Source organism: Electrona antarctica, assembly GCF_951216825.1.
Source record: "Electrona antarctica genome assembly, chromosome: 22".
Taxonomy (NCBI): domain Eukaryota; kingdom Metazoa; phylum Chordata; class Actinopteri; order Myctophiformes; family Myctophidae; genus Electrona; species Electrona antarctica.
In genome coordinates, this window is record NC_136805.1 from 39991217 (window position 1) to 40015811 (window position 24595).

At 45.8% G+C, this 24595-nt stretch overlaps 1 protein-coding gene across 3 annotated transcripts; it reads left to right on the top strand.

Annotated features, from left to right (window-relative positions):
- The first annotated feature begins 566 nt into the window (after positions 1-566).
- Positions 567-23735, top strand: pmp22b (peripheral myelin protein 22b). 3 transcript variants are annotated; one of them, XM_079493699.1, is made up of 5 exons: positions 567-725; positions 1631-1717; positions 3727-3820; positions 16895-17035; positions 20636-23735. In XM_079493699.1, exons 2-5 carry the CDS (start codon positions 1640-1642, stop codon positions 20794-20796), a joined length of 474 nt encoding a protein of 157 aa, XP_079349825.1. In that variant the 5' UTR covers positions 567-725; positions 1631-1639; the 3' UTR covers positions 20797-23735. The 3 variants fall into 3 exon arrangements, 2 of the variants coding, with proteins under 2 accessions (XP_079349825.1, XP_079349824.1); XR_013788910.1 differs by lacking the exon at positions 567-725 and having other exon boundaries at positions 1590-1717; positions 20636-22498; positions 22663-23734; XM_079493698.1 differs by lacking the exon at positions 567-725 and having other exon boundaries at positions 1590-1717; positions 20636-23734.
- The last annotated feature ends 860 nt before the right edge of the window (positions 23736-24595 follow it).

A 24595-nucleotide genomic window follows, 5' to 3' on the forward strand; every position in this document is an offset into this window, starting at 1 on the left:
TAATACAACATAATTAAATAATTGTCCTCATTTCTATTTGCATATTAGATTATGAAATATCCAAAGCCGAGCAGCCATGGCTTTAGATTAAAGAGGCAGATGCAGTTCCTTGCATGGAATGATAACCGCTGCCATTTTATCTTACTGTAATAACAAAACTGAAATTCCTCGAATGCAAAGCTATGATTCTTTTGGTATCCATGAGAACCAAACAATGGTCCTGCAACCGCTCACTCTCTCACACCACACACACACACACACACACACACACACACACACACACACACACACACACACACACACACACACACACACACACACACAGTGTACAACTCCGGTTATGTTCATACTCGTGCGCTATTACGCACCAGTCAGTGCGCGTCGTGTATATTGGGAACCCTCTCGCTGTCATACAGTGCAAGAGGGGGGTGAGGGGAGGGGTCGGATGGGGAGGGGGGGGGTCCTCCGTGACGTCAGGACGCACGCAGGGCGTTGTTCCGTCCATATTGAGACGCTTTATAACAGCGGAGTAAAGCCTGCTGTCAATCTAGTCTGATTCGAGGGACTCGCTCATCTGAAGGGACTTTATATACCGCTGCTTTACTGTTGGGACTCTTTGATCTTTTTTTGGGGGAAACTTTAGCTGCCTTTTTTTTGTTGCAAATCAGAACTATTTTTTGGTTCGCTTCATTTCGTTTTTGTGGGATTACCTTTTCCGCCTCGAAGTAAGTCAAGTTTGGAGCATTTCTATCTGGCTTTTGCTTTTTTTTGGTTCAAACTTTGGTGGTGCGGCTGCTGCTGCTGCTGCGCTCAAAGTGTCTGTGTGAGATTATAGGCTACAATGAAACGTTGTCCTGTGGAATGTATAGGCCTATGTACGCGCACGGTCCAGAAAGTGCATCGTTTCGCATCGCTATGCTGTCTTTAATATTTGATGGTTTCTTAAGACTGATTTTGTGAAGTTGGTGCGCGTTTAAATTAGCACGGACGGACGGACGGACGCCGCGACGATGCTGGGCTGGAGATCGGTTCACCTTTCCCTTTTTACTTTGGGAATGAAAACTATTTGTGGGAACGCGCAGTTTAAAACCTCATTTTAGGATTCTCTATTGATGTGACATTGAGGTGATTGAGCCTTGCATTGCAGCTAATCAATAATATGCAATTTTTATTGCGATGTATTTGATTTGTATAAGGAACATAAGAATAGGCTGTGCCATAAAAGTCCATTCTAAAACTGTCCTATACTGTCTATAGGCTTTCTTGTTTGCATTTCTAACACACCCCTTTCTTTTCCAAATACTTGCAGAGCAAACAGCAGCGCTAATTAAATCACAGCTCTCTGGTTAATTATTAATTAAGACTTCATATTTTTGTTTATTTTGGTGCGAGATGTACTATAGTATAGGGCCGGGACTCGGAGACACTAAAATAAAGTCGCAATTAAACACGCGCTGCTGCTATGCTGTGGTGTCCTGTTTTTAGTGCAGCGAGGAAGGAATGGGACGACACACCCATGTCCCACCAATCTGAGGCATTCGCACGCACTACACACGCGCACGTACATGCACACATAGAGCTGTCAGTGACAGGGTGCTCTATCTATCTATTCTGTCCCCTCCCTCCCCAGACCGTAAAGATGCTTCTCCTGCTGCTTGGGATCATCCTGCTGCACGTCGCTGCTCTGGTCCTGCTGTTTGTCTCCACTATCGTCAGCGTGAGTAACACAATCATGTCCTTAATAGCCTACACCCGTAGGCTATATAGTTCTCAAACTGTAACTTCATGATGTCAAGGACCACCCAAATTGAGTCTATAGGCTACTTATATGAGCCTGCCTGGACCCCCATTTGAAAAGATATATGGGAGTGACCCCCACCCCCCTCATAAAGATGTTAACGGCTCGAGCAGTGATTCTCAACTATTTTAATTTCAAGGCCTGCATTAAGCTATGGACCCCCATTTAATGGCATTTTTATATATCTGGGACCCAGATTTATATATAGTAAAATGAGTATACACTCTGAGTTACAGAGAGTGTATCTATCTATCATTTAGTTGTGGACCTCCCTCAAGGACCGCTGGGGGTCCCCGGACCCCACTTTGGGAACCGCACTGTCCTACACATTTAACTATTTATTTACCTAGCTAAATTGGTTAATATAATATATTTACCAATTTTACATCATTTGCATTATCATCTAAATCAGTATAACCAACCCAATTGTATACTTAACTTTGGCTATTGAAAAATAAAACAAAAAAATATAGCTATAAGCTCGCAACTATCACATTGCAGATCGTTAATAGTTTTTTGAAAGATTGTGAAAAATGTAAACTACACAAATGGGGTTCCCTGACATACACTCTTTCATGGTCTTTGGCCAAATATACCTACCAATTTGGGGGTCCATGAAACATTTGAGAACCACATATTGCAATCTATAGGGTCAGTGGCTCTTGCCAACCAGAACTAACTAGACAGATCTTATGGGCAAGCGATGCCATTATGTGATATGGAATTTAAGCTTGGTTATAATTACTCCCATGCCACTCCCCATTCTGGCATGCAACATAAAGCTGTTGTAGGCCTAAACTTAAGTGAAAGCTCCCTTGGTCATAGTAGCCTTTGTTTAGGCTATTGGAATCAATGGATAATGTGTCATCAATCTATGTGTGCTATTGACAATAGTTTGTCATGTTGTTGTTGTTGTTGTTATCACCAGGTGTGTTGATAACAGTTTGTCATGTTGTTGACATCACCAGGTGTGTTGATAAGAGTCTGTCATGTTGTTGACATCACCAGGTGTGTTGATAACAGTTTGTCATGTTGTTGACATCACCAGGTGTGTTGATAACAGTTTGTCATGTTGTTGACATCACCAGGTGGGTTTATACAGTCTGTCATGTTGTTGACATCACCAGGTGGGTTGATAACAGTCTGTCATGTTGTTGACATCACCAGGTGGGTTGATAACAGTCTGTCATGTTGTTGACATCACCAGGTGCGTTGATAACAGTCTGTCATGTTGTTGACATCACCAGGTGTGTTGATAACGGTCTGTCATGTTGTTGACATCACCAGGTGTGTTGATAACAGTCTGTCATGTTGTTGACATCACCAGGTGTCTTGATAACAGTCTGTTGTGTTGTTGACATCACCAGGTGTGTTGATACAGTCTGTCATGTTGTTGACATCACCAGGTGTGTTGATAACAGTCTGTCATGTTGTTGACATCACCAGGTGTGTTGATGACAGTCTGTCATGTTGTTGACATCACCAGGTGTGTTGATAACAGTCTGTCATGTTGTTGACATCACCAGGTGTGTTGATAACAATTTGTCATGTTGTTGACATCACCAGGTGTGTTGATAACAGTCTGTCATGTTGTTGGCATCACCATGTGTGTTGATAACAGTCTGTCGTGTTGTTGACTTCACCAGGTGTGTTGATAACAGTCTGTCATGTTGTTGACATCACCAGGTGTGTTGATAACAGTCTGTAATGTTGTTGACATCACCAGGTGTGTTGATAACAGTCTTGTCATGTTGTTGACATCACCAGGTGCGTTGATAACAGTCTGTCATGTTGTTGACATAGCCAGGTGTGTTGATAACAGTTTGTCATGTTGTTGACATCACCAGGTGCGTTGATAACAGTTTGTCATGTTGTTGACATCACCAGGTGTGTTGATAACAGTTTTGTCATGTTGTTGACATCACCAGGTATGGACGACAGGCGAGTTCGGAACCTCAGACCTGTGGAATAACTGCTCTACTGCCAATGGAGGATACCACTGTGACCCCGCCACCGCGGGAGGTAAGACCAATCAACTAATCAATAAACCAATCAATCAATCAATGGAGGTTACCACTGACACCCCCCCCATCATGAACGAAAGACTACAACCACTTTCTTAAATGCAAATCAAGGTTTTTCAGGTTAGCCTAAATTTCAATGTTTCTCTACTAATTAACCTCGCGTCACCAGACCTTCCAACTTGGAGGAAAGCCTGCTCTGTGTTTCTAAATCGCCCGTGTGATCCGATCTACACCGGATGGTAAAAAAAAAACTGTTTGTTTTTAGTCTCGCCAGTCGCTATACGAGTTGGAATAAAAAATGGATTACAACAAACACACAACTCCAAGAAGTACTTGAAGAAACTTCAACGCCACATCAAGGCTTTTCTTATTGGGTAGGCCCTAAAATTACGATGTCCTGTGATCATGGTGTCCTGTATAAGCCTCACAGCCAGGTAATCATCATCATTAGTTCATAAATGTTTGGATTTTCATGCAAACAAAGTTGTATTTGTGCAACATCACGCTTCGTCCTCGTGTGTGTCCCTCTGTTTTGATGTGGGACTCCAGCACATTCTCTGTTAAAGTGACTTGTAAATCAGCTTGGCTTGCTGGAGGTGGGTGTGTCAGCTTAGAGGGACTCAGTCCTCAGGGTATGGGGGGGGGGGGGCGACCCAGGCGCCATCTAGGGTAGAGAATGTGTCGGTGCAGCCCTAGGCCCCCCCAGCTGTATAAATAGTCATGGTGTGATGTGATGTCCATATTCAACCCCCATGTTTGGGAGTCCCAAAGCAGTGAGAGAGGATATACGGAGCTGGGAGGCTGCCCGGGAGGTGTGTTCCAGGGTGGGGCAGGGCATATTTAAAGTGCTTAGCGTGTGTGTGTGTGTGTGTGTGTGTGTACTGTATGTGCACGTGCGTGCGTGCGTGCGTGCATTCTCAAGGCCTAAGTTGGACCACCCCGTGTATAGTACATAGCGTGCTGACACTGTGTCACTCCCCTCTGTCAGATAAGAGCACGTGTGTGCGTGTGTGCGTGTGTGTGTGTGTGTGTGTGTGTGTGTGTGTGCTGACAATGTCTCACTCCCCTCTGTCGGATAAGAGCATGCCCGCCACTACTCACTTGCGGATCATTAATAACAAAGTTAATGCAAGCAGCTGCAGCATTTAGAGACATGTTTAGACTTAAATGCCCAATGTAAAATGCCCAGTTTATACTCCCGTCATGTGACTGCTATGTGCTGTTGTCAGGACCGAAAATAGCAGAGCCGTAAGCTCGCAACAACGTACGCGGCACGGGCGCGAGATCATTGAATCGGCTATTTTCGACGAGGCACGTACGGCGCTGCCGTTCCGACGGCGTACAAATCGCGCTCAAAGCCGCCGCCGTCCGTGTGTGATGTTAAATTTACCGAGTGGAAACAACACACACACACACCCACACACACACACGGTTATTTTGACCCTGGTTGGCGGCGTAACATGAAACCCCCAAACGTTATTAACCCATAGGCCTGACGTCGAAATTTAAAAATGTCTTCTAAATCATGACAATTTTCTGAAAAACCACATGTTTCTATATCAGTGGTTCTCAATATTTCACGTCAAGGACCATACAAATTATATGTAATAGACCGCCGACCCCCATCTGAAAATATGTTGTTCCAGGGACCCCCCGGAAGTAAAGATTTGCGTTAAAAAAGTTCACTCTGAAAGAATATATATTCAAAGATTTGAGGCACATTTTCATGATTTTTCAAAAATAGCAGATCTACAAGCTCGTAGCGCGGCACTCGGTGCAGCGCTATGAGCTTGTAGATCTGCTATTTTTCAATAGCTAAAGTATAACAGATTGCTTAAAACACCAAAAGGGGTTCCCGTACAGAATGGGTTAACGAAAATCACACTCGTGTGAAGTGAGTGGCATGTGGGAACGTTGAATTGAAGCATCATTTTGACTTTTAGAATGCTCCACATATGTGGCAGAGTCACTTTCATTCGTTGCAGATTCACTGCCACTATATACGTTACGATTTACGGCACATGAATGCAGTGATTGTATAAACACAAAAATCAGTCACAAGTGACCGTTTCTGACCGAGGCTAAGTCATTGATTTTTTTCTCCTCTCCTGAACAGTTTCTCTGTATCAAAAAGAGTCATACGTATTTATATTGGCCACATGGTGTCTCACGTCGTCATTTAGTGCCTTAAACAAATATGAAAAGTCCATAGACTTGGCTGCCATATGACGTATATACATATGAAGCTCACTGGAGGGCCTATCGCCCGTCCAAAAACTCCCCTCAGAGGTTTCGAGAATCATCGATGGGTGGATTGGGAACAGAATGGATGAATTCATACCGCTGTGTTAGTTTACGTTTTGCTGCTGAAAAAAAAGTGGTGCGGTAGCACTAGCTGGAGGGCCTGGCTGGCCAGGGCCGAGGCTGGTGATGTCATGTGTCTAGAATGAGCCGCGCTCAGCCAGTGTGCGTGCGTGCGTGCGTGCGTGTGTGTGTGTGTGTGCGTTGTCGACGGGGGCCAGCGTGCATGCATGCTCTGCCAGGTGGTTTCATGGTACAGTCGGTTTGTTTGACTTTGCTTTCATTAGCGCGCACTGACGCACACTGTTTGTTCAACCGAGGCGCCCGGTTGGTTCTGACGGCGCTAGATGGATGGTGGGAGATTGTGTCTGCCTGCCTGTGTTGACCCTCACATGCTGGGAGCGCGGCGGACACTGCCCTGACTCCTGTGTGTCGGCCCTCACATGCTGGGGGGCTCTCACATGTTGGGGCCCTCACATGTTGGGGCCCTCACATGCTGGGGCCCTCACATGCAGGGGCCCTCACATGCTGGGGCCCTCACATGCCTGGGGCCCTCACATGCCTGGGCCCTCACTTTATGGGGCCCTCACATGCTGGGGCCCTCACATGCCTGGGCCCCTCACATGCCTGGGCCCTCACTTTATGGGGCCCTCACATGCTGGGGTCCTCACATGCTGGGACACTCACATGCTGGGGCCCTCACATGCTGGGGCCCTCACATGCTGGGGCCCTCACATGCTGGGGTCCTCACATGCTGGGGTCCTCACATGCTGGGGCCCTCACATGCTGGGGTCCTCACATGCTGGGGCCCTCACATGCTGGGGCCCTCACATGCTCACATGCTGGGGCCCTCACATGCTCACATGCTGGGGCCCTCACATGCTGGGGCCCTCACATGCCTGGGACCCTCACATGCTGGGGCCCTCACGTGCTGGGGCAGCTCACGTGCTGGGGCCCTCACATGCTGGGGCAGCTCACATGCTGGGGCCCTCACATGCTGGGGCAGCTCACATGCTGGGGCCCTCACATGCTGGGGCCCTCACATGCTGGGACCCTCACATGCTGGGGCCCTCACATGCTCACATGCTGGACCCTCACATGCTGGACCCTCACATGCTGGGACCCTCACATGCTGGGACCCTCACATGCTGGGACCCTCACATGCTGGACCCTCACATGCTGGGACCCTCACATGCTGGGACCCTCACATGCCTGGGCCCTCACTTTATGGGGCCCTCACATGCTGGGGTCCTCACATGCTGGGACACTCACATGCTGGGGCCCTCACATGCTGGGGCCCTCACATGCTGGGGTCCTCACATGCTGGGGTCCTCACATGCTGGGGCCCTCACATGCTGGGGTCCTCACATGCTGGGGCCCTCACATGCTGGGGCCCTCACATGCTCACATGCTGGGGCCCTCACATGCTGGGACCCTCACATGCTGGGGCCCTCACATGCTGGGGCCCTCACATGCTGGGACCCTCACGTGCTGGGACCCTCACATGCTGGGGCCCTCACGTGCTGGGACCCTCACATGCTGGGGCCCTCACATGCTGGGGCCCTCACGTGCTGGGACCCTCACATGCTGGGGCCCTCACGTGCTGGGACCCTCACATGCTGGGGCCCTCACATGCTGGGGCCCTCACGTGCTGGGGCCCTCACATGCTGGGGCCCTCACATGCTCACATGCTGGGGCCCTCACATGCTGGGACCCTCACATGCTGGGGCCCTCACATGCTGGGGCCCTCACATGCTGGGACCCTCACGTGCTGGGACCCTCACATGCTGGGGCCCTCACGTGCTGGGACCCTCACATGCTGGGGCCCTCACATGCTGGGGCCCTCACGTGCTGGGACCCTCACATGCTGGGGCCCTCACGTGCTGGGACCCTCACATGCTGGGGCCCTCACATGCTGGGGCCCTCACGTGCTGGGACCCTCACATGCTGGGGCCCTCACGTGCTGGGACCCTCACATGCTGGGACCCTCACATGCTGGGGCCCTCACGTGCTGGGGCCCTCACATGCTGGGGCCCTCACATGCTGGGACGTGGCAGATACTGCTCTGACTTGTGCTGGACGAAGAGCTTTGCTACAGGGATGGATGTAGATGAGTGGTTTTCAACCAGTGGTCCTTGAGGGGGTTCCAGGTGGTCCCCAACTCCCCATGCTAAATGATGGAGAGTTGGTAACCAATTAGATAACTCTTGAGAGCGCAAAATGAAACCAAACTGGTCTGTTTGGATTCATTTTACACTCTCAGTCTCAAGAGTCAAATTATTGTTAAACATCGGGATGCGTACTATGGTTAGACCCACCAACAGTGGTCATCGGTCGGACTACCGCTCGAACTGCGCTGCTCCCGTGCTTGCGGTTATGTAGGTTAGGGTTCAGGGACGTGCACAAATAGACATCAAAGGGGGCTTCAGCCCCTGCCCTTTTACCCGTCTGTATAACAACTCCCCTCTCCAGACCACAAATGCAGGATTTACTATATGGTGAAAGAAATGCACATGCCCCTCCTTTCCATTCCATGTGCCATAACCAAAGTCTGCATTCAGGATAATTGTCTCCTGAACTTGAACGCAGCATTTTGTGTTGAACAAATTGGTTTAGAAATCCATGTCGTTACACCGCATCTCCACTAGCTAAAGAGTGCTGGGTTGCGCCCCGAAAATAGCTGATCTACAAGCTCTCAACGCGTCGCGCTGCGACGTGTTGAGAGCTTGTAGATCTGCTATTTTTATCTTTATTTTTTGTAATTTACAAGAAGTCTACACAATTAGAGAATGTAGACGAATTGTGGTACCAACATCAATACAGCATCGATGTGGACATATTCTTTAGTTTTGGGTCTGCAAATCTCATCAAAACGGTGGTCCGTGGCTCAAATGCAGAATAGATAATGAGCCTCGATATGAAAAAAGGATTGAAAACCACCGATCTACAGGCATGGATGTAGATGGTTATCTAGTTGTGCTTATTGTATCAGACGGCCTGCAATTTCCAAAAATAAGTGTGTCTAACATGTGTATTTTATTCAGTCTGAACTGAAACAGCAGGGCTAAAACCACGACCATCTGAGGGGGCGTGTTATCAAAAATAGAAGGTTGGCAAACCCTGGAAATCTATTCATCACATTCATGTTTACTATAGTGGTATAGGAGTAGAAGACAAATGTCTCAGAATTTACTCTCCTCCAATTTTTTGCCATTCAAGAAGAATGTCTCTCTTCCCCCACCACTCGCTCGCCCGCACACAGGACATAAATATAGACCCAAGACAAAATGCTGTAGTGGTTGAGAGATAATTCACTTTGCGTCATTGTGTTTACTTGGATATAGCCGACACAGTAGGGCGGCGGGGCCTCATCGTCACACTCTATAAGAACCACAACAGCCACTCGACTCCACACACAGCACTCTTTTTCCTGTTTGACATTCCCGGGGAAACTAAAGTATGTTATGTGTTCTTTTGGTTTGGTTTGGTTTCGTATTACTGTACCGACTGTACGGATGCAAACCCGTGCCATTCAGTTTTCTGAAATAAATATTTTCACGATTTTTCAGAAATAGCTATGATATAGCTATGAGCTTGTAGATCTGCTATTTTTCAATAGCTAAATTATAACATGTTTAAAACACCAAAAGGGGTTCCCGCCCAAAATGGGTTAACCCATTCAGGCCTGACGTCGAAAATTTAAAAAAGTTTTCTAAATCATGACAATTTTCGGAAAGATTTGAGGCACATTTTAACGATTTTTCAAAAATAGCAGACCTACAAAAGGGGTTCCCGCCCAAAATGGGTTAACCCATTGGTTCTCAAAGTTGGGTCCAGGGACCCCTCCAGGGGTCCTTGAAGAGGAGGAGGTCCCAGGGGGTCCCATGCAGCTAAATTAGTTAATATATAGCGTCACACGATCATTTTAACCACTTTATAACCCATATTTTATACTTTTGGGCTATTCAGAAATAGCAATTATATACAAGCACGCACAGCACACCACTTTAGTGCTGCAGTGCTGCGAGCTTATACAGTACACATCTGCTTGTGCATCTTCACTTTCGGCAGTTGAACCCGCTGAAAGTGAAGCCCTTATCAGTCCCCATCGGAGGCCCCTAGCTGTTAACTGCGAGCGCACGGGCAGGAAGCAGGGCCCCATGTCACGGCTCTTCGGGTACGACCAGCCCTGTCGAGGAAGGAAGACGAGATGTCTGTTTATCTGAAAACGGTGATATACTACCGTCGGTATTTATAAACCCCCGGCGCTATTCATAGAAGCGGGGGGGGGGGAATGGAAAATTTGCCCCGTAGCTCACTGGCGTAATTGCGTTACGGCCCTACAAACAACGTCCAGACAATGTAATTATTATATGGGTGAAATATAATTGCATTTCCAAATGGCATAGATAGAAAAGGGGCTTTTTCAGGACATCGATATAGCGTGCGTTGTTTGTTTTTTTTCCGGAGAAGGGGGGCAAAGCGGAGTGTCGTGTTTCTTTCCTCCCCAGTCTTCCCGAGAGGAAAAGAACGTCCATCGCTCTTCAGGAGACAAGCATTGTCCTTCTGGGTAACCTGACTCTATTAATGACCCGACGCAATCCATCAAGCTTGTTATTTTCTCCTCTAAATCTCTAGTAGAGTCATATATGGGCAATAATAACAATAATAATAATAAAGAATAACAGCGCTTTTCTTGGTACTAAAAGTTGCTTTACACCACAGGAGAAAAAAAAAGAATGAAACAAACTACTTTATTAAGCGACTAACTAGTTAAAGGCTAAAAAAACATACATTTCAATAAAAAAAAAAAGGCAGAAAGGGCCCTGGCCAGTCTAGCGGTCCGGGCACCTAAACTGGTAATCCAGCCTTGACAGCATGTTGTGGGTTCGAGTCCCGATCCCGACCATCTTTTCTGCATGTCACCCGCCCATCCCTATCAATAAAAGCACAAAAAGCCTTAAAAAGGCAGAAAGGGGGATTTGAATTAGGCATGGGGAAAGCGAGTGTTTTGAGGTGGCAAGGTTGCATGGGGGCCAGGGGCTTTGGACGGGGCAAGGCTGGGGGCCAGGGGCTTTGGACGGGGCAAGGCTTGGGGGCCAGGGGATTTGATGTGAGGTGGGAGTGAGTTGAGTGTCAAAGCCCTGTCACCCCAGGTGCCTTTGTTTGTTTGTTTTGGGGATGTTCAGGAGGTTGAGATCACCAGACATGAGTGAGCGGGAAGGGGTGGTGGCGTTGGAGGATGTCAGAGAGGTGGCGGGGAGCCTGGTATCTATTATGTGTAAGAGTCATATAAACATGGGACACAAATTAATCCATTTAGACCTGAGGGCGATTCAAAAAAACAGTTTTCTGAAAAAACGATGTTTCTACGTCAGTGGTGCTCAACCCTTTTCATGTCAAGGACCCCCAGAATTATCTGTATTTGGCCGCCGACCCCCATCTGAAAATATGTTGTTCCAAGGACCTCCCCCAGAAGCAAAGATATGAGTTTAAAACGCTCTGAAAGAATATATATTCAAAGATTTGCGCCACATTTTCACGATTTTTTGAAACATAGCAGATCCACAAGCTCGTAGCGCGGCACTCGGTGCCGCGCTATGAGCTTGTAGATCTGCTATTTTTCAACAGCTAATGTTTAAAATAATGGTTAAAACACCAAAAGGGGTTCCCGCCCAGAATGGAAAAAAACAGCAAAAAGTCTATGAAACATGAGGTTTATTCCCTCATCAGTTTCATCACATGCAGTACCTTCATATAATGAAACATTACGTATTTATGGACAAGCTTATAAAGCATGTTTAATCGTTAAGCCATTCAGTGTTTTAAGGATTATGTTTAGCTATTGGAAAAATAGCAGATCTACATGCTTGTAGCGCAGCACTGAGTGCCGCGCTACAAGCATGTAGATCTCCTATTTTTGAAAAATTGTGAAAATGCGCAAATCTTTGAATATATATGCTCTCACAGTGAACGTTTTTAACTCATATCTTTGCTTCTGGTGGGGGTACCTGGAACAACATATTTTCAGAGGGGGGTCCGCGGCCAAATACAGATAATTCCGGGGGTCCTTGACATAGAACCACTGACATAGAAACATAGGTTTTTCAGAAAACTGTTTAGAAGATTGTTTAGATTTAGAAGACCTTTTTATCGTCCTCAGGTCTAAATCTAAATGGGTTAAATCAGGGGTTCTCAACGTTTTTGGCCGGGGACCCCCGGAAATGCTTTGGCAATGTCTCGGGACCCCCGCCCCGCCCCCTCCCGACCCCCAATATAAATTGACTGCTACAATAACCTTAAACCATTTTGGGCGGGAACCCCTTTTGATGTTTTAAGCATTGTTATAATTTAGCTATTGAAAAATAGCAGATCTACAAGCTATGAACTTGTAAATCTTTTTTTTTTTTTTTTTTTTTAATATTTTGGGGACCCCCCAAAATAATTTGGCGACCCCCCGAGGGGTCGCGACCCACGGGTTGCGAACCCCTGGGTTAAATAACCACAAAGACCATGTTGGCGTTCCTTTTGTCACGTGACTCACGTGTTTGTGTACAATAGTTTTCCAGAGGGAGGCCAAAAGCTATACATACGGAGTCGTGAATAAGTGGGAAGTGCTTTTACTTTAGCCTTCAGCGCTATGATGTGGTCCGTCGATGTCTGCCGCACTAAGTAAGCTGTCTCGCAGAATGTAACTGTTTTCATGCTTTACGACGACGACCGCCGATGAATTCTCCCATCCATGGCTTTTCATGTCATGAAGCGAACTGTATAAGACCCCCATTAAGCCCACATGACTTTGATTTCACAGCGAGAAACACATGCTTGGGAGGAGGGGAAAGTTATGGGAGATGGAGATGAAAACAATATGCTCGCGTGTATAGACCAAGCAAATCATATAGGACTCGACTCTATACGAGACAGTGAAGCCACGTGTTGCACACTGCAGCTTGCCCTGGACATCTGATTTACAAGCTCAGAAGAGCTTGTAGACTGGCTATTATCAGGACTACAACCGCATCGTACGATGATAGTTATTCAGTATTTCCAATTTTGAGCACTTTTACTTCTACATCTTATTGCCATGATTGTCGCCAGGTTGTCTCTGTATCAAGAGCATTTGGAAATTGGAATACTAGAATTTTAACTTGTAATAGAGGATTTCTACATTGTAGCATTGAGGGGGAAAAAAATAGGGTACTTTTTCCCCCACCACTGGCCACATGTTGCACACTGTGCTTGCCATAAACAGCTGATCTACAAGCTCAGAAGAGCCTACAGTTGGGTGCCACCGATATTGTCCCTTATCATTTGACCCATTTAGGCCTGACCTCAATTTTTTTTTAAATCCTTCTAAATCCTCCAGTTTTCTGAAATAAATATTTTCACGATTTTTCAAAAATAGCAGACCTACAAGCTCGTAGCGCGCCACTCGGTGGCGCGCTATGAGCTTGTAGATCTGCTATTTGTCAATAGCTAAATTATAACAATGTTTAAAACACCAAAAGGGGTTCCCGCCCAAAATGTCCTTTTGCGCAGATCACGCAAACCTCAGCAAAAAGAAAAGGACAATATCGATGGCCTCCAACTGTATGTTCAGGGCACAACAGCCTCGCACGATATACGTATAAATCAGGCTTAATGCAGGAGTGCTTCCGTCAGAGGTGTGGTGGTGGTGGTCCCGGCTAGCTCGTTATACGGCACGGACCGCGAGGCATGAACTGACTCCCCCTGGAGAATGTCAGGGTGGGAGAGTGGCGTGGTCGACCAGACACTTAACCAGCTAGGGCAGCAGCACACACAGCTAAACATGAGATGATAGGAGTGGCAGGGAGGGAGGGAGGGAGAGGGAGGGGGAGAGAGAGAAAATGGAAAGAAAAGAGCAAATATTTGAGATGACGAGAGGGAGATAGAGTGGAGGAGAGAGAGAGAAAAAGTTAGAGAAAGTGAGTGAGAGAGAGAGAGAGTGAGAGAGAGAGAGAGAGAGAGAGAGAGAGAGAGACATTCAGAGAGGGAGAGAGAGCATAGGGAACCTGAGAGTGCTGGAGGTCTGCATACATAACCCTCCAACAAGAAATAGAACCTGCTCGGAAGGCCGCAGATTCCTGGCAGAGTGCCACAGCCGGAGAGAGAGAGAGAGAGAGACACACACGCGCACACACACACACTCTTAAAGCCCCACCCCACCCATCAATACAGGTGACTAATGAGTTAATGGCCCGGTCTGGAAGGATCAATATAGTACATTACACTCATCATATCATATGCTGACTGTTGTTTGGGGAGGCAGCAGGGTGCTTTTAGGAGGAGGATGTTGTTTGAGGAGGAAGGGTGCTTTTAGGAGGAGAGGATGATTGGAATGACTGAATGACTGACTGTTGTTTGAGGAGGCAGGGTGTTTTTTAGGAGGAGAGGATGACTGACTGACTGACTGACTGTTGTTTGAGGAGGCAGGGTGTTTTAGGAGGAGAGGATGACTGACTGACTGACTGACTGTTGTTTGAGGAGGCAGGGTGTTTTTAGGAGGAGAGGATGACTGACTGACTGTTTGAGGAGGCAGGGTGTTTTTAGGATGACTGACTGACTGACTGACTGACTGACTGACTGACTGTTGTTTGAGGAGGCAGGGTGTTTTTAGGAGGAGAGGATGACTGAATGACTGACTGATGTTTGGGGAGGCAGGGTGTTTTTAGGAGCAGAGGATGACTGAATGACTGACTGACTGACTGACTGTTGTTTGAGAAGGCAGGGTGCTTTTAGGAGGAGACAGGGTGTGTGCTTTTAGGAGGACTCAGGAGACAGGGTGTGTACTTTTAGGAGGACTCAGGAGACAGGGTGTGTGCTTTTAGGAGGACTCAGGAGACAGGGTGTGTACTTTTAGGAGGACTCAGGAGACAGGGTGTGTACTTTTAGGAGGACTCAGGAGACAGGGTGTGTGCTTTTAGGAGGAGACAGGGTGTGTGCTTTTAGGAGGAGACAGGGTGTGTACTTTTAGGAGGACTCAGGAGACAGGGTGTGTACTTTTAGGAGGACTCAGGAGACAGGGTGTGTGCTTTTAGGAGGACTCAGGGGACAGGGTGTGTACTTTTAGGAGGACTCAGGAGACAGGGTGTGTACTTTTAGGAGGACTCAGGAGACAGGGTGTGTGCTTTTAGGAGGACTCAGGGGACAGGGTGTGTACTTTTAGGAGGACTCAGGAGACAGGGTGTGTGCTTTTAGGAGGACTCAGGGGACAGTGTGTGTGCTTTTAGGAGGACTCAGGAGACAGGGTGTGTGCTTTTAGGAGGACTCAGGAGACAGGGTGTGTGCTTTTAGGAGGACTCAGGAGACAGGGTGTGTGCTTTTAGGAGGACTCACGGGACAGGGTGTGTGCTTTTAGGAGGACTCAGGAGACAGGGTGTGTACTTTTAGGAGGAGAGGATGTCCAGGTACGATCACAGATGCAGAGCTCCATTAAACATTCCAGGAAGTAGAGGCGTTCTATCCAGACCAGGGTTGTTAAACCTTCATGTTTTGTTAAGGGGTGCTTGGAGGTGCTCAAAGTCCAACGCAATGAGATTGCCATAGTGCCAGTAAATTAGGGCGGCTGTGGCTCAGGGGGTGTATAGTGACCAATGATCCATGGGTCGGCGGTTCGAATCCCGGCTCCTCCACGTCAAAGTGTCCTTGGGCAAGACACTGATCCCCACATTGTCTCCAATGAGTCGGTCGGTGCTAGCTTGCCTCCATTGCTGTGTGAATGTGGGAAGTGAGGACGCTGGCGTCGACTGTTCGCCGCTTCACCTCCCAATGTATGAATGAATGGACCATTGTAAAGCACTTTGACGACTTAGAAAGGCGCTATAAAAATGCAATTCATTATAAATATCATGGCCTTTATTGGCCAGTTTGAGAGGTTCCAGCTTGTGGAAGATTTGTGTGGTATATTTGTGAAGGGAAGATGATTGAGTTTTAATTTAACACATTTAGGACTGAGACCAAATTCTACAAAATGACCAAATTCTACAAAATGAAAATTAGATGTTTCTATCAGTGGTTTTCAAACTATTTCATGTCAAGGACCCCAAAAAATTATATGTGATTGGCCGCCGAACCCCATCTGAAAACATGTTGTTCCAGGGACCCCTGGAGTGTAGTGTAAAATCTACTGTTGGTTTAGGAAACCAGAAAAGGTTCTGGGGTGCGTGGAAATCTAAATATCTGTGATGGTGGTGATCTTTGATAGAGAAATGCAAAACTCCAAGGCAAAAGATGCCAAGGTTGTCTTCAAAATCAGTGTTGATTTTGACAGCAGTCTTTTGAATAAAATGTTTTAATTTAGTTTTAGTCATCTGAAATGTTTTAGTCTTGTTTTAGCCAAATAAATATCATACATCAACAGTTGATTTTGTCAACAAAATGTATTTTGGTGGGTCTTGATGGCGTCATAATTATTGCAACGCGTTGTGAGCTCTTTTCAGAGCGCAGCCAGACATAAAAGGACTTGTATTTAAATTCTACTGGATCTCCTCTCCAGTGTCCACCACTAGTCCCTCGACTCCCTCCATAACATTTTTGTCTAGCTCTTATTTAGTATATTGAGTCTTAGGTTAGTCACCATAGCTTAGTTTTTATTTAATTTTCATCTAGTTTTCGTCTGTGAAAAAAGCTAGTGACTAGTGAGCATTTTTCGTCATAGTTTTGACGAGATCATGTTGGTGTGTTTCTTGTTCTGACTGTCTCTCCTCTCCTCTCCTCTCCTCTCCTCTCCTCCTCTCCTCTCCCTCTCCAGAGTGGATCCAGTCCGTCCAGGCGTTGATGATCCTCTCCATCATCTTCAGCATCATCTCCCTGTTCCTGTTCTTCTGCCAGCTCTTCACCCTGCAGAAGGGCGGGCGATTCTTCCTCACGGGAACCTTCCAGATCCTCGCCAGTGAGTTCTCCTCCTCTTCCTCTTCCTTCTCCTCCTCCTCTTCCCATCTGTGTCATGTGACCTGGCTTCTTTGAGCCACACAATGACTATCATTGCACTGAAACAGCGTTCACGTGTCATCATGAATGTGCGCAATGATAGTCAATGGACCAGCGCGTTCATGAGTTTGGCCCAGCGCTGCAATACCAAATTCGGCCACTATGTCTATTTCGCCCTTAGAGTATATATGAATAGAGACGGCACCGGATATCTCCTCCCATCCACTTGCATTAAGTTGCTCAAAAGCGCATGAGGCGATTTCACTCAGGAACAGAGTGCATTCTGGGATGGATTTGCCCCAAACTCATGAACGCGCTGCCCGTTGACTATCATTGCACGCGTTCACGTATGAAACAGCGGCGTTCACAACTGAAACAGTGCTCACGTGTCATCGTGAACGTGCACAATGATAGTCAACGGACCAGCGCATTCATGAGTTTGGCCCAGCGCTGCAATACCAAATCCGGCCACTATGGCCATTTCTCCTCAGGGTTTCCTCCGGGTGCCGTCTCTATTCATATATACTCTAAGATTTCGCCTCAGGGTTTCCTCCGGGTGCCGGTCCGGGACCCCCTGTTGTGTGATATGTGTGATAGGATATTTTTTTCTTTCACGTTAACCAATTGAACCCAAGCCTCCCTATTCTGAGGAGAACTTTAGCCTGTAGCAGATCTACAAGCTCACAACGCTTCGCAGCTCGAGGCGTTGTGAGCTTGTAGATCGGCAATGTTTTGAGGTTTGGTGTATAGGGGGGTTGAAAAAAAAGAGCGGGAAAAAGTGATAAAGTTTCCACGTTTCAGTTTAAGTGGTTAAATGAAAATACACATTAACATTAATCCAACAAATATGAAACATATGAAAAAAAATTGTCTGCAACACAATGTATACAATATGTAGTGGGTGGTCCCCGTTTCATCCCTCTCTGCTAAGGGGTTATCGGCCTGTAAAATGTTGCCATAACCCTAGCTACCGGTAGTTTATGGATAAAAAAACTGAGAATTCAGGAGCTATATTGTAGTTCAGTGACTCTAAGAGCCAAGTAGCACCCACACACATACTGTACTGTACTGTATGAAAACAGGCCAATGCAACCCGTGCTATTCACACGGCGAGTTGGCGGTGCCCGAGATTGAACCCAGGACGTTGCCAGTTCAAAGGCGAGTGCTCTACCAAACTGAGGTTTCACGTTATTGCAGTGAAGTAAAAATTACAATATTTTATTATTTAACAAGAAATCACTCGAGTCATATTATATCAGCTTGCAGGAAGTTTTTTTTTTTTGACGTACCATTGGCTTTAATGCCGTACCATCGTATGGGGCTATAGGCTCTCATTGGCTTAGAGGCCAGCGAATCATGACAATATCGCCACAACATCGCTACCAGTACTCTGCAAGCTGATAAAAATACATCTGCAAATTGTACTTAAGTACAGCCAAGGTGCAGTAACTACATCGTAGGACACACTGACTTTATTTGTGTATCCCAACGGTTATGATTTTGGGGGATAAAACAATTACCAGAAGAACAGACATATACAACCAGTGTAATATCACTTGTATGCCGATAATAATTTGTCTGACCAATTGAAACACATTATGTTATGCTTTAGCCATTGAAAAATAGCAGATCTACAAGCTCATAGCGCGCCACCGAGTGGCGCGCTATGAACTTGTAGGTCTGCTATTTTTGAAAAATCGAAGAAGAACGACGGACATAGAAACATAGCTTTTTCAGAAAACTGTCAGGATGTAGAAGACATTTTTAGAATCTGATCTCAGGTCAAAATGGGTAAAATTATCTGCATAGTTCCTGCACTTTGGCTTCGTATAGGGCAGTATATACAGTACTCAAGTAAATTAGTATTTATAGCGATGAAAACGCAACGAGCAGAATGGCGGTGGCTGCTGTGCATGTGGCCGTGTTTCCCCCGGCAGCACTCTGACTGACCGACCGGGACGAGGGCAGTGCCACTGTATTAAACGGCATAATGTCCCTCTTGTTCTTCTGCATGCGGTGCCCTTTTGGCCGAGAGATCGGCTCGCTGTCTGTGCTGTGCCAGTCTATTGTGCTGCCCCGCTTGGCAGCCCTTTACAGCATCCCAGACACACACGCTCGCACGCACGCACACACACACACACACACACACACACACACACAGCCAGCCAGCGGAGAGCCATGGGGGCGGGCACAGCACAATGTGAGGCGCACAGGTGCCCACTCGCCCCGAGGGGAGGAGGAGGAGGGGGGAGATGACACTGGGCGCGGTCCCAAGTTGAAATGTCAACTTGGGGGCGGGGGAGGGGTCTGAATAGCAAAACAGATCACGCCATGTGATGTCAGTCGACATCGTGATGAGGATAGGAGAGGTCGGTGGCCACACTGTTGTTGCCAGGACCGCCGATCAGAGAGAAAGAATGGACTGAGCCTACCTACGCACAATGTGATGAACACGCAACGCCGCCACCCTGCCACGATAGAGAGTGGGGTAGAGACCCGTTAAAACCAGTATTAAGAAGGAAGGCACTGGAGCAAACTCGGACAATTCAAGCCTTTTTAATATCAGGGTGCAGATCTTAAAGATGTGCCGTGATTCCCCCCTTAAAACATGATCATCAGATACTATGATTATACTAGGAGGAACGTTATTAAAAATAAAAAAGTGTACAGAAAGTGTGGCCACATAAAATCATCATTGTAACACTTTCCGTACACTTTTTTTGAGTGGTGCAAACCACTCCAACAACTGGCTTTGTACCCGTGTACCCGTGTTTGTTCGTACCAAAAAAACGAGCATGGTTGCTATGGTTAGCTGAGTAGTTGCACCACTCAGTTCACACGGGTGTGATTCTTTTTTTAAATAACGTTCCTCCTATACTAATGATTAATGATTAAGTATACCTGGTTTTCACCTTAGCACCACCCACCTGAATTTAAGCCTCGCCCACAGTTGTGTGTTGTATGATATAAGAGGGTTAGGGGAGGGCTTAGGGTTTTGATCTCACTAAATGGCGTATTTTCGATTGGGGTCTTTTGACTCGAAGGCTTTCAGCTTTCAGGAAGAAACCAAACATACACAGAGAAGACATATTTGAATGTTCTAACCACACCTGGGGGTCTATTAGACTCTAATAGACCCCCCAGGTGTGGTTAGAACATGTATGTGTCTATGAAGTTAACATTACTCTAATAATTAGAGTAATGTTAACTTCATATTTGACACATACAAAACAGAAAAAAGTACAAAAAGAATGGCACCCCACTTTAATGGGCTCAATTGTCTTGAGTTTGCACCAGTGTCTTCCTTCTTCATAGCAGTCTGGTTGGTGCTATAGGGATGGAGATGCACCGGAGGGACCAGCCTGGATTTGGCTTCCGAGGCACAGTGGAACCACCTCCTTTGTTCCGTTATTATAAATCAATACTCATCGGATCAGATTCAGTCGAGGATGACGACGTACCGAGCCAAAGACGCAGAGAAACCTGATCTGTTGTACTAATGATAGCAGTGCTTCCCCCCCCCCCCCCCCCTAATGCTCTCCTCTCTCTCCACTCCCTCCAGGTCTGTTTGTGATGAGCGGAGCCATCATCTACACGGTGATGAGTCCGGCGTGGACCCCCGTGACAGACACGTTCGGCGTGTCCTACATCCTGGCGTGGGTGGCCTTCCCCCTGGCACTGATCAGCGGTCTCATCTACGTCATCTTGAGAAAGCGAGAATGAGACCCCCGAACCCCCCTTCTCTCTCTCTCTCTCTCTCTCTGCACCCCCTTCATCCAAAACCTCGTTGTGTTCCCAGTAACACTCCTTGCCCCTCCCTCCATACCGCGCCCCCCCCCACCCACCCACCCACCCACCCCACTACCACTCCACCTTCGGAGGAGAAGAAGCAGTTTTTGGCACTCTCCGAGAACCAACTGGCCCATATTACGGAGGCCAAGAGGGCTAATGCGTCTACGTCACTACAAGGGGGGGGCTAAAACAAAAAACAAATAAAAACACCATTCGCCTTCCTACCAACACCATCAATAATAACAACATGTGAAACCGACACGGAAACAACCGATCCTGTCTGAAGTTGAAGATGTATATAGTATCTATGGTTTAAAACCTATTTATAACACTTTTTACATATATGTACATAGTTTTTTTTTGTTGTGTTTGTGTGTGTGCGCGCGCGTGTGTGTTGCTACGTCAACAAGGATACTTGTATGGGCTTTGTTTAGCTGATTAAGTGCCTAAATGTTTGTTTGTAATGATTGAAACGATTAGATGCTATTTTTGTTGTATTTTCTTCTTTTTTTTTGGTAATTGCCAAAGAGAGTTAGTTTTAAAAAAAACAGTTTTTTGAAGTATTTTAACCAAAGTGCATGTATAAAAGAAAATAGAAAAGTTCGACTTTTTAATTGAGCAGCTTTGCTTTACAAAAAAAAAAAAAGAGTGGTAACATCCAAGTGAGATGCGTGTAGGATAGCCATCAAACGTTGGGTCCTTTTCCGTTTTGTGAATTTGCAAGTGTCAGTGTTTTTATTTTCGTTACAATTTGTTCTTGTCCATTTTCTTATTTTCAACAAAGATGGTGCTACGCATTTACCATTCCTATAACTGATAGCAGTCATTTACGATCGAGTTACTTTTATTTTTTTGCCATTTTGTCTGGACAGACTCAACGACGTTGGCGTCGGAAGCGAGTCGCGAGTCTGGAGAGAGGTACACTTGTGCGTTAATGTGCCTAATTGCTTCTTTAGGGAACAGAGCCCATATTTCACACTGCATTGTTGGAATAATTCCGTTTTTTTTTCTCCTTGTATGATCAGTTACTGTAACTAAAGAACGGAATGGAATCTGGGATTGTAGCGCATTGGTGAATGCAACATTATGTCATTTACAATGTCAGTATTATGCCGTGACAATCGGTTGTATTACGATGTAAGACTTTTTAGTACACTTAAATGACATGTACATTTGGGATTCATATTTTCCTCCCCGACCTCACACTCTCTCATTCTGTTACGGTTGATCATTTCCTCGTGAATCGCAAAGTTAAAACTCTCTAAATGCCAATCAGCCTCAGCTGGGCCAAATTACTGTACTTTTGCAAGCCTCGTATAAAACAAAAAATCACACCCGTGTGAACTGAGTGGTGCAAGGTCTTATATAGTCTGATCAGCTATGTCAGTGACGTCACACACTAACCATAGCAACCATGCTCACCTGTGCACGGACACATACAGGTACAGGTACACAAACATACAGACAAAGCTGGTTGTTGGAGTGGTTTGCACCACTCAAAAATCACACCCGTGTGAACTGAGTGGTGCAAGGTCTTATATAGCCTGATCAGCTGTGGTCTGACGTAATGTCAGTGACCATAGTAACCATGCTCATTTTTTTGGGTCCCACGTACAGGTACACACACGTACAGGTACACACATACATAGACACATAGATACAGACAAAGCTGGTTGTTGGAGTGGTTTGCACCACTCAAAATCACACCCGTGTGAACTGAGTGGTGCAACTGTTCACACACTACGTCACACACTAACCATAGCAACCATGCTCACCTGTACGTGGCCCCACGTACAGGTACACACATACATAGACACATAGACACATAGATACAGACAAAGCTGGTTATTGGAGTGGTTTGCACCACTCAAAAGAAAAAGAATAAGCATTCTTTCAACGTGAGAAACAATAAATGGCAAGCCATATCGCAAAAAAAAGAGAGGATGGGGAGGAAAGTTGATCTAGTAGTAGTAGTAAGTGTTTGTCAGAGCGAACGGACTAGCCAGGGGGGTTTATTATTACGTTGGTTGACACGAACGTCTGTTTCGCGTACTTGAAGTTTTTGAATGCTCTCTTTCGGCTCCCCACCGAAGTTATCGAGGATTATGATGTTTTAACTGTATAATAATACCTTGTTTATATCCTGTGCATAACAAAAATGTCAATGACAAATCTATCCTGAAGACTCACTCATCCGATATAAAAATTAAAAACCATTAAAAAAATATATTAAAAAAAATAAAAAATAAAATAACTATAGTTTACTATTCTCATGATGATCTAACATGGTGTTATTCCACTGTTACAAGGGACTGGACTGATGCTAACACTTTGCATAATGATGAACGGTATAGTAGCTTTGAACTGACTTCCTACTACAGATGTGTCCTGGCAATTCAGTCGATTTTTCAGTCAGAAACAGAACAGTTCAGTAGATGTTCTGTGCACAGAAACAGAACAGTTCAGTATTGTCAGTGCATTGTCAGAAACAGAACAATTCGATTTTCAGTGCATTGTCAGCAACAGAACAGTTCAGTAGATTGTCAGTGCGTTGTCAGAAACAGAACAATTACATTTTCAGTGCATTGTCAGAAACAGAACAGTTCAGTAGATTGTCAGTGCGTTGTCAGAAACAGAACAGTTCAGTAGATTGTCAGTGCGTTGTCAGAAACAGAACAATTCAGTAGATTGTCAGTGCGTTGTCAGAAACAGAACAGTTCAGTAGATTGTCAGTGCGTTGTCAGAAACAGAACAATTACATTTTCAGTGCATTGTCAGAAACAGAACAGTTCAGTAGATTGTCAGTGCGTTGTCAGAAACAGAACAGTTCAGTAGATTGTCAGTGCGTTGTCAGAAACAGAACAGTTCAGTAGATTGTCAGTGCGTTGTCAGAAACAGAACAGTTCAGTAGATTGTCAGTGCGTTTCAGAAACAGAACAATTCAGTAGATTGTCAGTGCGTTGTCAGAAACAGAACAGTTCAGTAGATTGTCAGTGCGTTGTCAGAAACAGAACAATTACATTTTCAGTGCATTGTCAGAAACAGAACAGTTCAGTAGATTGTCAGTGCGTTGTCAGAAACAGAACAGTTCAGTAGATTGTCAGTGCGTTGTCAGAAACAGAACAATTCAGTAGATTGTCAGTGCGTTGTCAGAAACAGAACAATTCAGTAGATTGTCAGTGCGTTGTCAGAAACAGAACAATTCAGTAATGTCAGTGCGTTGTCAGAAACAGAACAGTTCAGTAGATTGTCAGTGCGTTGTCAGAAACAGAACAATTCAGTAATGTCAGTGCGTTGTCAGAAACAGAACAGTTCAGTAGATTGTCAGTGCGTTGTCAGAAACAGAACAATTCAGTAGATTGTCAGTGCGTTGTCAGAAACAGAACAATTCAGTAGATTGTCAGTGCGTTTCAGAAACAGAACAATTCAGTAATGTCAGTGCGTTGTCAGAAACAGAACAGTTCAGTAGATTGTCAGTGCGTTGTCAGAAACAGAACAATTCAGTAATGTCAGTGCGTTGTCAGAAACAGAACAGTTCAGTAGATTGTCAGTGCGTTGTCAGAAACAGAACAGTTCAGTAGATTGTCAGTGCGTTGTCAGAAACAGAACAATTCAGTAATGTCAGTGCGTTGTCAGAAACAGAACAATTCAGTAGATTGTCAGACACAGAACATCGTCAGTGAGAAGGGTGGGTTCTCAAACTATTTCATGTCAAGGACCCGCAAAAATA